A 16,605-nucleotide genomic window follows, 5' to 3' on the forward strand; every position below is an offset into this window, starting at 1 on the left:
TGCAGCATGAAAAAGTTTCCACCCTGTTACTGTGACTCCTAAGGGACCAGAGAGGAACTGTTTAGGGTACTTATATATCCCAAATGCCACAGATTGGGCCTTTGAAGGGTGGCAGGCCTTAAAAGCCCTATCCTCGATCTTAATGTAAACACAGATAAAAGATTGGAAACATTTATTCGGATTTAGCTCTTCAATGCTATTTGAAATATGTGTCTTGTGTCAGTAAAATTACAGGAACGGTAAAATAGCAGCAATTTCGTTATACATCAGACTTTTCAAATATCTGCAAGAAAATACAACTTGAATGGTCAATTAGTTCCAGCTCAGGAACTTTTACTATTTACCACATGTTTTGGGGGGATTAGTGCAAACAGGTAGAGCTGATTGTGTCGGTCAGTATGAATGACACTGACATGCATAACGGAAAATGTGCCATCTGTGATTGAGGCCAATTTTGACTTTTCATGTTCAGAGAGAAACACTGAGCGTTCCCTGTGCGGTGCGTGGGTGCACCTGATTTTTCCACCCTCGCTACTATTAACTAAATTGGAGCCAATTTACGTACAGATATGGGAGTTGTGTTGAGGAAAAAGTTGACACCAATCCAACACCTCTAGAGCCTCAAACATCATTCACTTCATTTCCCTTGTGAAAAACTACATTTCAAAGAAAAAAGAAGAAATAAAAATCTGTTTTAGCTCTTGACTGTTTGTCTTTAGATACAGCCTGTGGGATCCGCCGACACTTTATAACTCTAATCGTCAATCAGGATTACGGTGACTATCTCATTACACAAGAAGACTTGCGAGGGAGGGAGAGAAATCATCGAGTAATGCTTCTCTGCTTGCCTCAGGAATGTCTTCAGAGAGGCATTGACTTTTTTTGAAGCACTTTATTCTCTTGGAGTCTCCTGTCCTACGACTTGGCTCCCCTTCGCTGCAGGACAGGATCTTTGCGTTTATCTAGAATCATTTCCCGGCTGAAAAGAAGCATCATTAATACCACGCCACACACTCTTGTTTCAGTCTCTCCTGTGAAGGCTCACTTTTCTAAACTCGGGTCTGCTAAGGCAATTACAGCCGGCCCGAACACTTAGTCAAGCACCAGCTGGTTTCCTGAAGGAAAGGTACAGTATCTATAAATACGTTTGTGTGCCTATGACAGATATACGTATTAATTAAATACATAACATTTTGTGAAACCAGATATTAAAATACAAAAAAATATATATTTGAATAATGACCACAGTGCTTCTTTTATGTGAGGTTATTTTTTTATTAATGGTGGATATGTTAATTCTCAAGGCTTTAGGTGTGGGTCATGGTTCAGGTTGAGGGAGAGGGGAAGGCACCAGGTCATGAGGGGAAATGTGGGGTGAGGTTGCCCCAAATTGCTGATTCCTGGTCAGTTTGCCAATTTCTCCATCTAATGATATGATTGAAGAACAGATCTGGACAATAACATGATTCCAGAAATTACATGAGGCACACTCAATTCAAGTTTTTCTTGAAATGTTATTTTTAAATCACATTAATAAATGCGTGACGATGTCTATATGCCTGGCAGGTCACTTGAGAAGATTCATTATCCGACCCCTAAGGTGGATTTCCCTCCTTGTTTTAAGAAAACTGCATATAAACACTCACTCTAGTCCAAAACTGGACAATGGCAGTGGATAACTTTCAGTGTTAAGATAAATCAAGAGCTCCTCATGTATTTTCTTGTATTCAACCTGCAAGTTTGAGTTTCACTTTTTACGTCCAGCTCTGTTTTCTAAGAGGGCCAGGGACTGAAGCCAAGACAGCATTCAAGGGCAGCTTCACCCCCGAGAGAGAGCGGAGGTATCCCGTTGCTGAGGGTGAGTGGAGGCAGTGTGGTAGAGGAATCATGTGATCACAGTAGGGGCGGTGCGTCCTGTCTTCTCTTGGAGCTGAGAGACCTTCAGGGCGATGTCTACCAGGGGAGCCAGCATGACCTGCACAACGAGACAACACAAACACACAGAACATATGACTTCCTATACAGGTCATGCTGCACATCCTGCAATCCATGCCTTTTCATATGGCCTTGTATTGCCTGCAAGTGTTAAAAGTAGGGCTGTCGAAGTTCACACGATAATAACGCAAATTTGTTTTAACGCCAATAATTTCTTTAACGCATTAACGCAACTTAAGTTGTCAGTTGTAAACCTAGAGTGAAGATACTGGCATCATACGAAACTAGAAAACCTAAAAAATCCATTGGACCATGTCATACTAGCTTGTCGCCATGGAGGTTTTTCAAAAGGGTCCCTTGACCTCTGACCTCAAGATATGTGAATGAAAACAAGTTCTATGGGTACCCACGAGTCTCCCCTTTACAGACATGCCCACTTTATGATAATCACATGCAGTTTTTGGCAAGTTGTAGTCAAGTCAGCACACTGACACACTGACAGCTGTTGTTGTCTGTTGGGCTGCAGTTTGCCATGTTATGATTTGAGCATATTTTTTATGCTAAATGCAGTACCTGTGAGGGTTTCTGGACAATATGTGTCATTGTTTTGTGTTAAGTGATTTCCAGTAATTAATATATACATACATACATTTGCATAAAGCAAGCATATTTTCCCATCCCATGTTGATAAGAGCATTAAATACTTGAAAAATCTCCCTTTAAAAAGGTACTTTACGGTAAGGTACTCATTTTGAACAGATGAAAAATGTGCGATTAATTTGCGATTAATCACGATTAACTATGGACAATCATGCGATTAATCGTGATTAAATATTTTAATTGATTGACAGCCCTAGCTAAACTGTTAAACTAAGGGCCTTTTTTTACTACAGTATTACACTTAAAGTAATAGTTTGGCATTTTTTTGGACTACACTTACTAACTTTCTTGCTAAGAGTTGGATGGGAAGATTGATACCACTCTCTCATGTCTGTACGCTAATATGGTTAGCTTAGCACAAACTTTAAAAAAAACAGATGTTTTTTTAACTTTCTTTCTTTTTTTTAACTTTAAAAAGTTAGATACCGGGGAAATAGCTATTCTCTAAAGATAACAAAACCCACCCATAAACACATCTTAAGCTCACTAATTAACACATTATATCTTCTTTGATTCATCGGTACAAGAAGCAAAGTATAAACTATTTATTTTCCGGGCACAGCAACAGCAGAAACTGGGAGGTAGGGCTGTCTGCAACCAAAACAATTCTTAGTCGACTAACACGCGATTTTCTCAACTAATTGAATAGTTGATTTAATCGTCAGATCTGTGAAACTGGGTTTCTCCAAAAAGAATCAAACAAAAGCACAACTTTAAATCCTGTGTTTACCAGAGATGTGCTCATAAGTTTCTTGGAAACAAGTCATTCAGCATGAAAATGCCTGCTAGCTGCTTCATAGTTACTGTACAGACATGGGAGAGTTGTATCTATCTAATTGTGTACTCCCTGCAAGAAAGCAAATAGGCATACTTCCCAAAGTGTCAAACTATTTCTTGCAAGCATGTGACGGAGTTGGTCATGCGTTTCCTTTGAGCTGGCAGCTAAAGTGAGTTTCAAAACTATGAGCACAATGTCGTCTATGCAACATGCCAGAATAAAATAATTGTCTGAGTTATTCTCAACTTTACGAAGGTTTATACTCCAGGACTTTACACACAATATAATGACCATGTTTCACACACCAAAGCGAACCAGGAAAAACTGAATATTCAGGAAAACAACAACTGTTTGTTGAAATGTTTGAAAAAATGAGGAAATGTTTGTTGTGAAGTATTTCCTCCTTCCTTGAAAACCTGTTTAAATCTTAAGTTAACGATCTTGGTGTGTAAATCAAACCTACCCAGAGTCAGCCGACTGAACCATTAACCCACTGGCCATTTATCTGTCAGGTTAAAATTCTGAAGCAATATGTTTCTGCTTATCGGGCCGTTCATGGTGTGTAAGCACTGAAGAGGATAAAGGGCTCCAGTAGAACTTTCATTCACTTCTTTTTGGACTTGTCTTGCTTTCTTGTTCTACATCTCCTCCCTGTCCTCACCAGTCAAAACGACTTTATGAAGTGTCTAGTTGGAGCTCACACACTTTATGTTTTCTTCTTCATTCTGGCACTGATAAGCTGCCATAACTCAAGACTTGGCCAAACAGCACTGTAACTTGTTTTCAGAGAGCTCCACCCAATGAAAGCTGGCTGTCCTGCAGGTTACAGATCATTCTGGCCAGCCTGAAGGGTTCTGGGGCCCTGGTGAGTTAAACTATGATCACTGTAACCTTTAATCTCTCTTTTCTTTTTCTGTGATTTTTCATTTACAAAAATACTCAAGAGATAATAAAAAAAGGCACTGGCTCCATGAATGTTTATTTATCTGATGACTTCATTGTCTAGTCTCTCTCTCTCACTGGATCTAGCTGGCTTGAATTACTCCTTTTGTGCTGACCTGTGGGTCCTGGTATATCTTCTGGGGGTCCTTCTCGTAGCTGTCTATGTAGAGCCTGATGGTTGCTCCGGCGCTGCCTGTACCGCTGAGACGGAAGATGATCCTAGATCCATCAGCAAAGATCATCCGGAGTCCCTGAGAGAGTGAGAGAGGAGCAGACAAAGACGGGGGAAGAGATTGTGATTGATGAAAACGCACAGCAACTGGAAAACATGTGGCGGTGGAATTATGAGGTGAAATAACGCTGCTGCGCGCTGCTTACAGACGTCCATCTAAGTAATGGACGACATCTGCTGATCGATGGAAAACAGAGAACACAGAATAGATTCTCAATGTGCTCCGCCTCGCAGCCTCTCACCTGGTTTTTGGACACACTTCCGTCCACGGGGTCTGTGTAGGAAAAGTTGTCAGAGACAGCCACCTCGTAAGTCTTATCACCAGAAGACAACTTCTTTCCTACGAAGGATGGGTCGAACATGGTCGTTTCCAGCTCCTTGATCATCTTGTTGGCAGCGTCGGAGTCGACCTCCTCATAGTCGTACCTGGAGGTGAAGTTGGACTACGTTGATGAAAAAATATAATCTGGTGTCTAACTGGCATTCACACAATAGGTGACTTTTGGTCGTAAGATAATCACTTTAACTTTGAACTTTTTTTGAAGGGATAGGAGTGAGAGTCTCCGCAAGTTTAAAGATTTTCCCTATTTGTAAACTTGGAAGAAAATTACAATTTGGTCACAATCACGAAAAAAAATGAAACTTTTAAAAAGAGTGTTGTAGGAGCTATTTATTTGTTGTTAATATTTATTTGTTGTTTGATTGATTATTCTAGATGCTTGCTTTATTTAGATTCGATTTTTGATAGTTTTTTCTTTTGCTAGTTATTTGTTTAATTATTTTTTCATGTTATATATTTTTTTTTTTGCATAATTAGTATTCTGTTTTGTTTGTGAATTGTGTAACACTGTGATTATATATGTAGGTAAGCAGGTATAGGACCAGCATGCACCTGGGTGGGCCTATGTTTTATTACCAGAGTGTGTTCTTTCCATTGCTTGCTTGTTTATTTTTTATAAATAAATCATAAGAAACACAGAAACTTTGCATTCATGATGCATCAGTGGGCGTTTGATTTTACTGAAAAATGGCCATTACAAGTGTCTTAAAACAGCTATATACAGTACTGTACTGTACAGTATATTGCCTGTCTCTGAGCTTTTGTGTGCTGCAGTTCTCTTATTCACCACTAGAAGGTGCCAGAGTACCGTTTGAGCAACCAGCATCCCTACATCATCCTAGTATGTGTTGTTACAACTGTTTCAACCAAAGTATTGGAATAAACAATTATTTAAAAAAAACACCACTGGCAACCTGAAATACTCCTCTTTTGGTACCAAAGCTCACATTTCATAAACCACTCTACAGGGATCATCATTCCTAACCTTGTAAAGAAGTTCCTGCCAAACTTCTGCCAGTGTTCCTTCATGATTTCCTCCACGCTCTGTTTCCTGGTGGCTAAGATTGACAACCATGCAAGCACCGCCCACAAGCCATCCTTCTCACGGATATGATCTGAGCCTGGTCGGTTAGCAGAGGGAGAAAAGGGGGGGGATGAGTGATTGAGTGAATGCTGCTTTCATTTACTGCAGTTCTGGTTACATAAATCGGATGACGTTCAATCACCTGTGCCGAAGCTCTCCTCTCCACACAGTGAAAGTTTTCCGGCATCCATCAGATTTCCAAAGAACTTCCAGCCAGTCGGAGTCTCGTACAGCTGCATCTGCAGAGCTTTAGCCACACTGGAACAGATTGGCACACACGATAAACCACATAAGAGAAAGTTGATCTGTGACTGATCTTGAACAGCACTTTTTCAGTTTACCAATGAAGGAAAACTTTAGATTGTTGTGTGGTTTTTTACTTGTCGAGGGCTCCACTGGTGGGCATACTGCGGGCCAGTCCTTTGACACCAGTCTTCTGGAAGTAAGGGATACTGGTAATGTTGGCAGCGATGACAGCCACCGAGTCTGAGGGGTTCACGAAAAAGCCGTGTTTACCCAGTACCATGTTGCGGTCCTGAAATAGGGACATAAACGGGGGTCAACAGTCACAAATTGCAGACAGGATTTGTGACTTTTATGAAGAAGTTTTCTGAGCTGTAGTAAATTGTTGTTAATTGGCAACAGAAAAGTTTAGTGGCAGCCTTTCTGAGGTTTTCTTATGGAAGATATTGAATCTGCATGGATCATGTTTTACACCTGACTACATGTAGAGGTGTTAAACTTTCCTCAAAAGGGTATCTCAAAAAACTAAATTAAAGCCATTTTCAACAAACATGTCTTGCTCCTCATTATGAGTTTTGAACTGTTCCTTTCACGAAACGTAGAAAAGTGTCAGGAAGAAAGCTAGAGAAAAACAGCTAAATAAAAACATTCACTGTCCTCATTAAAGGTTCTCTTTACTGAATTCAGAGTATTATCTATGATTAAGGGATTGCCTCCACACGGAGGGTGGGCGTTAGGCTTCCACGGCAACACCGTCAGTCAGAACTTCACAACTCTACTCTCGCCTCTCCCTGCCGCAAAGTAATCTTCGTAGAAAAAAAAGGCTGACTTACACCATCACCATCAAAGGCCGCACCAAAATCATATTCTCCTCCTTTCATGGCGTTGACCAGGTCAGCAGCGTAGGTCAAGTTGGGGTCAGGGTGGTGGCCGCCAAAGTCCTCCTTGGGGACACAATTGACTGCTGAGCTGGCAGGAGAACCCAGCTCTTCACAGACGATCTTCTTCACATAAGGACCAACCACTGGAAGGAGAGAGAGAGAGTCCAATACACTCTAGGACATATACACTCAGGTACCCAGTTTCCACTCTCTGAATTTTAGGACCAAAACCGGCCTTTGCAATCTATTCTGCCTGTCACAATAGTCTGAAGTTGTGCCGTGCTGTTTCCTACCTCCGTGCATAGCATCCAGGCGAACGTTGATGTGTTTGGCTCCAGAGAGAAGCTCCTTCAGTGCAGCGAAGTCAAAGATCTCCCTTAGCATCTCAGCATAGGCCTCCACAGAGTCCACAATCTCCACTGAGACAAATAAAGAGGAAACAGAGACCGATCAAGACAGAAAGTAGATGCTAAGATAAAGACTGGGTGGCTAACTAACTTTCATCACACACTTGTCACACTAGTTTAACGGATGTTTAATGAATTTTACAAGTCACCAACTGCATTAATTCATGTTTTTATGACCAGATCTGTATAGGAGCTGTCTGTCAACAAGACAAATCAACATTTGCCACCACACAGCAGGTCACTGGTTTTTCATTTTCAACCCTGACAGCAAAGAAATGAATGAACTGTCATCAACAAGTTGTCTTTCAGGTGAGCTCAGGTCTCTGCTCTCTATGCAACTATACCTGTAAAGGGCTTGAAAGTGTCCACTTCAAAGGTCTGTTTGCCGATCTTGGACAGATCCGCTTTCAGCTCTGGGCAGATCTGATACTCCTGCAGGGTTTTGCTGACCTCAAATATTTTGTTTGTGATGCCCTCTGGAGCAGGTCCTAGGGGACAAAGTCAAAGGATGGTTAGACATTATGAACTGACGGAAAATACGGATGATGATGATGATACAGATGACTCCATGCACATTTCTCCTCATTGCTTGCAGTGTTTAACATAGTAGACAGAAGTCCTTTGGTTCTGTAAACTCATGTGACTCCACTTACCTCCACTGGAGATGTTGTACTTAATGCCAAAGTCCCCATTGGGGCCTCCAGGGTTGTGGCTGGCTGTGAGGATAATGCCACCCACTGCTTTCATCTTGCGGATCACACAGGAGACTGCTGGGGTGGACATGATGCCATTCTGACCAATCACCAGATGGCCAATCTGCAGGAGGGAACATAAATACACAAGGACACACAGATCAATGCACTCATCCACACACACACACACACACACACACACAAACACACACACACACACACACACACACACACACACACACACACACACACACACACACACACACACACACACACACACACACACACACACACACACACACACACACACACACACACACACACACACACACACACACACACACACACACACACACACACACACACACACACACACACACACACACACACACACACACACACACACACACACACACACACAGGCGAAGAGAGCGAGTTGAAGCGCAGGAAAATGACAGCTAAATGTTTTGGGACAGTGAACTAAGCCTCTCATCCCATTCCTTGATTTCAGCGTGTCGGGTATGTGAGGATCCCATTCCTTGTCACTGGAAACAGTACCGAACAGGACTGCATGGTTTGTTCGGCTGAACATACAATAGGCGGTGCTCTACCCTGTGGCCGAAAGGATATTCACACCTGGCTCTGCTAAAATAAGGCAAGGACAATCATTAAGGATCCCAACCACCCAGCTAACAGTCTTTTCTCCCTGTTGAGGTTGTGAAGAAGGTACCGGATAGAGTGTGTATCTCTTAGGCAGTGACCTAAGAAATACACATATATTTATTACTCTTCTATTCAAAACTCGTTTTAATGCACAAATTGAAGGAACTGGCGGGATTACATTTCACTGGCATTGTACGATTGCATGTGACAAATAAATTTGATTGATTGATTTATCTTTTCTGAAGTGTTAAATTGCTTTACAATCAACTACTAAAAGTTAAACCTGCAGAAGGCAGAATATTTTTGGGCATCATTTGGCATAAATTCCATAATAACCTTTCAGTATATTGTAATTCAAGTGCTCTGAGAGATAACTAGACTTCTGCACCTCCTCATGGCTCTGTTTTCAGACGGGAGAATTCGGCCAATCACATCATTTCAGAGAGAGAGCGTTCCTATTGGCTGTTCTTTCAACAGAGGCAGCTGTCAATCACTCAGAAACTCCAATTAAACGGTCAAACTAGGCAGCGCTGATCAAATATGATTTGATTGGTTTGTTTTCCATCGGTCTGTGAAATCTTGCAGATGCCATTAGGAGCACCGGAGGACACTGGAGGACACTGGAGGACACAGAGGCATGTGATTTTGTTCAGATTACCTGTCTCATGCACTGCTGAAAGGATATAGTGACCGTATTATAAAAATAACTTTTTTTTTAAAGTCATATTTGCTCCAATTCTACCCACTGCTGCTTGCCAAGAAGAGGGTACATAATAGTAGAATAACAAGTATATCTTGTAGATGACTATCTTTAAAATTGTGTCACTATCTCAGTCCAGGAAATCCTATTTAAACATACAATGGTTTGCTTTGTGTAAAACATATAAACAGAAGTGCCCCTGTCTGTGCACCTTTGGCAATGACAGTTTCTCCACTTCTTCATTTCCTAACATCAACCACTTGTGGAGTAACTGAGAAAGATCAGACTTTGTGCAACTTCATCCTGCTGGCATCACTGGTGAACCCTGCATTTACCAAGCCTTGCTTTGCAGTAGCTGCACAAGAGACAGAGCGGTCATCTCTTCTGAGAGAGAGAGAGTCACAGATTCAGTCTCTACCAGCTATTCTCAACCACTGGTGGGCCTCAGAGCGCCATCTAGTGGGCTGCGGCGATACTTCAAATGGTTAGATTAACCTCTTCAAAATCTGATGGCCGCTATTCTGTCTTTCGGAGGTTGTAGCGGGCTCAGTTTTAAAGCTAGAGTTTAAATACTGGTATCATATGGAACTAGATGCTAGGTTGTCCGGAAGAGCTCGAAAATAACGCTCAGAAGATACGCTAAATTTTGTCAAAGAAAAACTGGCATGGCCATTTTCAAAGGGCTCCCCTTGACCTCTGACCTCAAGATATGTGAATGTGAATGGGTTCTATGGGTACCCATGAGTCTCCACTTTTCAGATATAATGTTCACGGATGCAGTGACATAAAATGGAGTGTTTTTTTGGAAAACTAAAAAATGATGTTGGAGACAACCCTGCTCCAGTAAACTCCACAGCGTGTGGTGAGGAAATATGACCCCGAATACTTTGGATTCATAACGGCAGGCAGTGATGAGTGAGGATAAGCTGAATATTTGTGTGTGTCATTACACCCGACAGTGGCATAACACATATTTATTATTTATAGCCCAGTTTGTCATTTATTTGGGAAGGTGGTCCTCAGGAAAATGTTTATTAATCAGAAGTGGGCTTCAAGTTACAAAAGGTTGAGAACCCCTGATCTAGACAGCAACCATAATGTCCTGTACAAATATGATGAGGCTTGCAATTTATATGTACCAAACTTGGGATAAGGGTGGTAAAATGCTTAAAATGTCAAATAAATGGTACTGCATGTTCTGTTTTGCCATCTATGCTGCAGAGATATGCAGGGCAACGTGACTGGCTGCACGTTGCAGGTCACGCCCCCCTCTTGGCTTCAGTAACATCAGACTGAAGGCAGCCAGTGGCAGTGGCCGTTGCAGTGCACAGCTCATTATGAAACAACCACAACGTTTAAGGCTATAATGCTTCCTTGTGCAACAACAAACCAAACTTGCTCATCTGTATAATTGTGCAAGACTAAACCTGAGTCATGTTTTAATCCATTAAACCAAAGCAAACCAGTTCAAAGTCAGCATGTAGCCTTAAATGTCAAAGGTAATCGTTTGATATCCAAGTGGCCTCCTTCATGCACTTTCTCCTAAAGATCACCAGGGTCAAGCTGGCATCAGAGCCAGAGCAGGAAAACCCAGACGGCTGTTAATGACACCTGTCTTTTTACATATAAGGACTTATTAAAAGCTGACTGAATACGTTTGAACCCTTAGAAAACCACACAACTAACGTACAGCGTGTAACTACAGTATCTTGAGCTGACAATAACGTTACATGACATGTTATTAGTGACTTATTTGCGTTACTTTCGGCCCAAATAACGATAACAAGTCACTCGACTTCTCCTGGTAGCTATAAGCTATAGTGATGGGAATTCCGGCTCTTTTTAGTGATCCAGATCATTTGGCTCAGCTCACCAAGAAGAGCCGGCTCTTTCGACTCCCCAACGGCTCTTTGTTTTTACCACTTCTGCCTTTTATATTTCATCCAAATTTAGCTTTAGCTGTTTTGACCTATGATTAGTATGTATGCACATATATATAACATAAATTCGAGCACCACCCTCCTCTCTCTTTCTCTCCACCTCTCCTCCTGCTCTGTACCTGTAGACCATCAGCGCACCGCGCACCCCAGCCCCTCCCTGCTTGATGGTATGATCCTCGTCTGTCATCACCTGATTGGTCGCACGGAAGTCAATAACACAACACTCAGTCACGGTCATGGTACGTGTCCACAGGGGCGTTTTTTATCGCGAGGGGACGCGACGCTTCCTAGCATTGGACGTTTGGTGGGCTGTCACTAGACACAAGGCTGTCCCCACCTGATTGGACGAACGCTTTCACTCCGTGGGCTGCTGCTCCCAGCTTTCAAACCGGAACCAGTATGGAGGATCGTTTGGAAACTTTCTTCTCTTATTTCACAAAAATAGCGAACGGCCAACAGCGGGAAAGCCTTTGTCCAATCAGATGGGGACAGCCTTGTGTCTAGTGACAGCCCACCAAGCGTCTAATGTTGGGAAGCGTTGCGTCCCCTCGCGATAAAAAACGCCCCTGTGGACACGTACCATGACTGAATGTTGTGTTGATGAAATCCGTGCAACCAATCAGGTGATGACAGACAAGGATCATACCATCAAGCAGGGAGGGGCGGCGCGCTGACGGCCTACAGGTACAGAGCATGAGGGAGAGGAGGCGAGAAAAAGAGAGAGAGGAGTGCGGTGCGCGAATAGCAGACAAGATGAGTGACAGTCGGAAACGAAGCAGCATGTAAAATTATGGTATTCTGGAAATTATAAGGTTTAGTATAATCATATTGAATAATTTAAGTAATATATGTGCACACATACTAATCATAGGTCAAAACAGCTAAAGCTAAATTTGGCTGAATTATAAAAAGGCAGAAGTGGTATAATGAAGAGCCGTTTGGGAGCCGAAAGAACCGGCTCTTCTTGGTGAGCTGAGCCAAATGATCTGGCTCACTAAAAAGAGCCGGAATTCCCATCACTATATCACAGAGTGCAACAATGTATCTTAACGTTTAAGTAATGTAACGTTACTGTAACGTTAGTGTAACGTTACTGCACACCTGTCAGGTAGCTTGCTATTAGACATGTTATCCAGAGTCTGTATGGCAGCTGGTGTTTCCTTAGCTCTCTCAGCTAGCTCACGTTAGCACATATATATGGAGGACATGTAAAGGTGGACAGTATGTCTCCTTGTCCTCACTGACCCCGTTGGCAGCAGCGATCTGAACGATGAGCTGAATGGCGTCCTTCATGTAGAACCGTCCGTCTCCTCCCACCACCACGGTGGCCGCCTGGCGCTCCGCCGGCTGGATGACAGACAGGGTGCTCTGGATGAAGTTCTCCGCATAGTGCTGGTTCTGCTGAAACACCGTCACCCTCTTCCTCAGGCCGCTCGTACCGGGCTTCTGGTCCTGGTACGGCTTTGTCTTCACTGTCGTTACTTTCACCATGTTTATGTTTTTTGACCCCCCAAGAGAGTACTTATGGTCCCCCCGTGTGATCCGCAATCTGTCCCGATGAGGAGGCGACTGCAGCGGCGGAGCAGCCTCACGTACACACCGGACACCTCCTCCTCCTCATAGACTCCTCCTCCTCACTTTAAAGGGCAAGTAGAGATCATGGAGGATTTGTTTCACACTCAACAACATGAGACTTTGACACATTTAGAAGTAGTTTTCGGTAGTTTTTTTTATGCAGTTATTTCTGGGTATTGTAAATATATTAATACAACATTGCAGTATGGTAACCTAATGGTGCACAGGGCCGTAACCAGGATTTAAGAAATACAAAGGTCATGTGTTCATCATGTCCCCACCACCCTCAGATAATGTTTCTTAAAGGTCCCATATTATAAAAAAGTGAGATTTTCATGTTTTTTTTATTATAAAGCAGGCTTAAGTCCTCATATAAATACTGTGAAAGTATCGAAACACTCAATCCACAGGGAAATACACACATCCCGTATTCAGAAACTCTGCATTTGAAACAAGCTGTCAGGATTTCTGCCCATTTGTGATGTCACGAATATACAATATTTAGACCCTTGACACAGATTTAAATGTAAACAGACTGAAAAATGTCCCAAACATTTTTTAAAAAAAGCCTGAAAAATGTCCTTGGAAAAAAGTCTGATGAAAAAAAAAATTCAGAAAAACAAAAGTCAGAAAAATGTCTGAAGAAATGAAGTTTGAAAAATGAAAAAAAAAACAAGACAAAAAAATGAAAAAAAAAAAAAAAGTCTGACAAATGTCTGTGAAAAAAAAGTCTGACAAATGTCTGAGTTAAAGTTTGAAAAATGTCCAAAAAAAAGTCTGAAAAAAGTCTGTAAAAATAAGTCTGAAAACTATCCTTGGAAAAAAAAAGTCTGATGAAAAAAAAAGTCTGTAAAAAAAATGTTAAAAAAAAGACTGAAAAATGTCCTTGGAAATCAAAGTCTGATGAAAAAAAATGTTTGAAAAATGTCTGAAATTAAGTTTGAAAAATGTCTAAAAAAAAAAAAAAAAAAAAGGTCTGAAAAAAGTCTGGAAAAAAGAAGTTTTGAAAAATGTCCTTGGAAAAAAAAGTCTGATGAAAAAAAAGTCAGAAAAATGTTTGGAAAAAAAAAGTCTGATGAAAAAAAAAGTCTGTAAAAACAATGTTAAAAAAAACAGTTTATTTCCCGTTGCAGTGTATGTGAATGTCATCAGCTGACAGGAAGTACACATGGACCCAAGCCGTTGCAATTCTGTTGCAATTCCGTCAAAATGCGCTAAAACGGAGCGTTTCAAAAAGAGGGTAAATACAGACATATTCAGGCAGACAGTATGAGGAAAATAAAGTTTTTTTTAAACATTACAGCATGTAAACATGTTCTAGTAGAAACACAAAATACAAGTATGAACTGAAAATGAGCATAATATGGGACCTTTAACTATTTTCCTGGCAATTTTTTCCAATCATAGACAATAGATAGTAGAGAAGCCCTCCCGTCGTACTTGCCAACCTTGAGAGTTTTTATCAATTTTTTGCCCCTGCTTGAGTATTTTTTTTCTCCTACTCTCCATTTCTCTCTCCGTCTCTCACTCACTGAAGGTCCTTTCAGACAACGTGACAACGGTACAACGGCACAACAGCGATCTGAAACACATTATTTCCAATGGATTGCGCTCGCCACGACGGCGTTTCGCGGCGTTGAGCAAATTCCCACTTTGGGCGCTACACACTATATCACAACCATCTCTTCCACCGTAAAATCCTGTCTCAGAGTATTATAAACTAGGGCTGACCCGAATGCTTCGAAGCTTTGGCGGAAAAAAAGTCAGTTTCCTAATGAAGGATCTATGAAGCTTCACATTTATTCATGCTTGAGCAGACTTTTGTACCCTTAAGGTCAAGTCCCATGCACAGAAGGGTCAACGACTGCGTGGCTTGTTGTCCAAAATTTTACACCAGCTACAAAATCTGGATAGAAAGTTTATAAAATTATCCATTCTCTAAAAAGTCAGCAGTTACTCTTACAAATACTCAGAGAGAAAGACATTTACATTCACTCCTTAACAATCTATTGGAGTGAAAGGGTGAATTTCACAGAGAGAATATTGTGAAATAGTTGCTTCATGTTTGCCTGTTGCATCACAGTGTGTTTGATTTTCATTCAGGCAGAACAAAGTTTAACGTCAGGCCTGCCATCATGAAAGTCGTGTGTGTGTTTGTGTGTAAGGGTTGTTTTGAAACCAAGATATGTAGCTGTATGTATTTGCATATAATTGTGTACATACCAAGAGCAGAGTCAACATACTCTCAGTTCTATCAGTTCATGGCATTAGTTAAATGAATCTACATGTTATTGCCGGGTGATTGATTCCCTGTTGCCATCATTTTTGCCACTGTTGATTTATCAGCAAATCCATTTTATTACACAATTATTTCAATCTTTGAAGAAAATCATGTAACTGAAATTATAGTGAATTAAAAGTTCCCAACTGCCCTGAGCAGTCAAGTGCTACTGAACATCCGTGTTGGGAAAGGAAGAGAAGACAGGGGCTCAGGACATTAAATACAGCTCACATGCCATGTGACATTTACTTAGCTGGCTCTACTGTTTCAGCAGAGAAAGGTCAAAGGGCAAATAATGGTCTGAGCGATATAAATAGGAGGTCAACGCTGTTCTCAACTGGAAAGGCCAAGGGCAAATAAAGTTTAGACCCGAGCGCAATGCAAAGGAATGCATTTCACTGCCAACCCCAAAATCCCCACAGCCCCATATACTGTATTAGTAGTGAGTATGGAGAGTGGTGACCAATAGCTGCTCAGTAACATGCAAGCAGAAACAGACTGTAAGTATAAGAACCAAGGTACAGTACTTCATTTAGGTGTCGAAAGAATATTCAGTCAGCATTGATTTGGTAATTAACAGGTTAAAACATGTCTTGGTTAAAACCAGGCTACATTTAGTTTAAAAAATGAGCACTTCTTTAGACGTACAGGTTATCCATATAACCATTGTTTCAACATCATTTACATAGTGATATTTCAATGTGCAGTAACTACATGTTAGGACCAGCTTTGGGCTCTTCCTCAAATGTCACACACATGAAATACCATTGAAACAACTGTTATATGTCACCTAAATGTCTAAGAAACAGTGATTCTCAGCCATTATTGTAGAAAATGATACCAACTGGTTTCTATTTATCAAAAAATGTTGCTGTATTTGAGGAGAGCTGAAAGAAATTCAAATACTGTAAACCTGCCTGACAACAGGGATTTAAAGCACAGTGAAACTGCATTTGTAGAGCATCCTGCCTTTAAAGTAGCTCCTGTTGAAACAATATGTTGGTGCAGAGCATAATCAAGGGATGCATTCAAAAGTGTAAAACAAAGAGATATCAGTTCAGGAAAAGCTGTGATAGGAATGTTTTAATAATAATATTTACATCTACATGAGGAAAAATATATAAAAACACAAGAAAAGAAAATCTTAGCGAGTTTGATTTGGCCTCCATTACATGACTGCAAACTATGATGTGAAAAAACAGTTAAAAAAAATCATCTTTCATCTAATTGTGATTGAAGGAAAATTGTGATG

General features: G+C 41.1%; 1 protein-coding gene across 1 annotated transcript; it reads right to left on the bottom strand.

The window, feature by feature from the left end:
* Positions 1 to 1,254: 1,254 nt before the first annotated feature.
* On the bottom strand, positions 1,255 to 13,126 carry pgm1 (phosphoglucomutase 1). Its single transcript, XM_074634918.1, has 11 exons — positions 12,743 to 13,126; positions 8,156 to 8,318; positions 7,847 to 7,990; positions 7,389 to 7,514; positions 7,048 to 7,238; positions 6,352 to 6,506; positions 6,114 to 6,229; positions 5,873 to 6,008; positions 4,790 to 4,973; positions 4,432 to 4,566; positions 1,255 to 1,975 (listed from the first exon to the last, which is right to left on the bottom strand). Exons 1-11 carry the CDS (start codon positions 12,986 to 12,988, stop codon positions 1,886 to 1,888), a joined length of 1,686 nt encoding a protein of 561 aa, XP_074491019.1. The 5' UTR covers positions 12,989 to 13,126; the 3' UTR covers positions 1,255 to 1,885.
* Positions 13,127 to 16,605: the final 3,479 nt, after the last annotated feature.

Source organism: Sebastes fasciatus, chromosome 5 (assembly GCF_043250625.1).
Source record: "Sebastes fasciatus isolate fSebFas1 chromosome 5, fSebFas1.pri, whole genome shotgun sequence".
Taxonomy (NCBI): domain Eukaryota; kingdom Metazoa; phylum Chordata; class Actinopteri; order Perciformes; family Sebastidae; genus Sebastes; species Sebastes fasciatus.

Bases quoted from the DNA above. Each gene is read 5' to 3' on its own strand.
- pgm1 (XM_074634918.1), bottom strand. From the start codon at position 12,988: ATGGTGAAAGTAACGACAGTGAAGACAAAGCCGTACCAGGACCAGAAG. The intron at 8,319-12,742 runs GTCAGTGAGGAC...TCCCTCCTGCAG, and splicing joins AGATCGCTGCTGCCAACGGG to ATTGGCCATCTGGTGATTGG. The intron at 6,230-6,351 runs GTAAAAAACCAC...AATCTGTTCCAG, and splicing joins ACCAGTGGAGCCCTCGACAA to TGTGGCTAAAGCTCTGCAGA.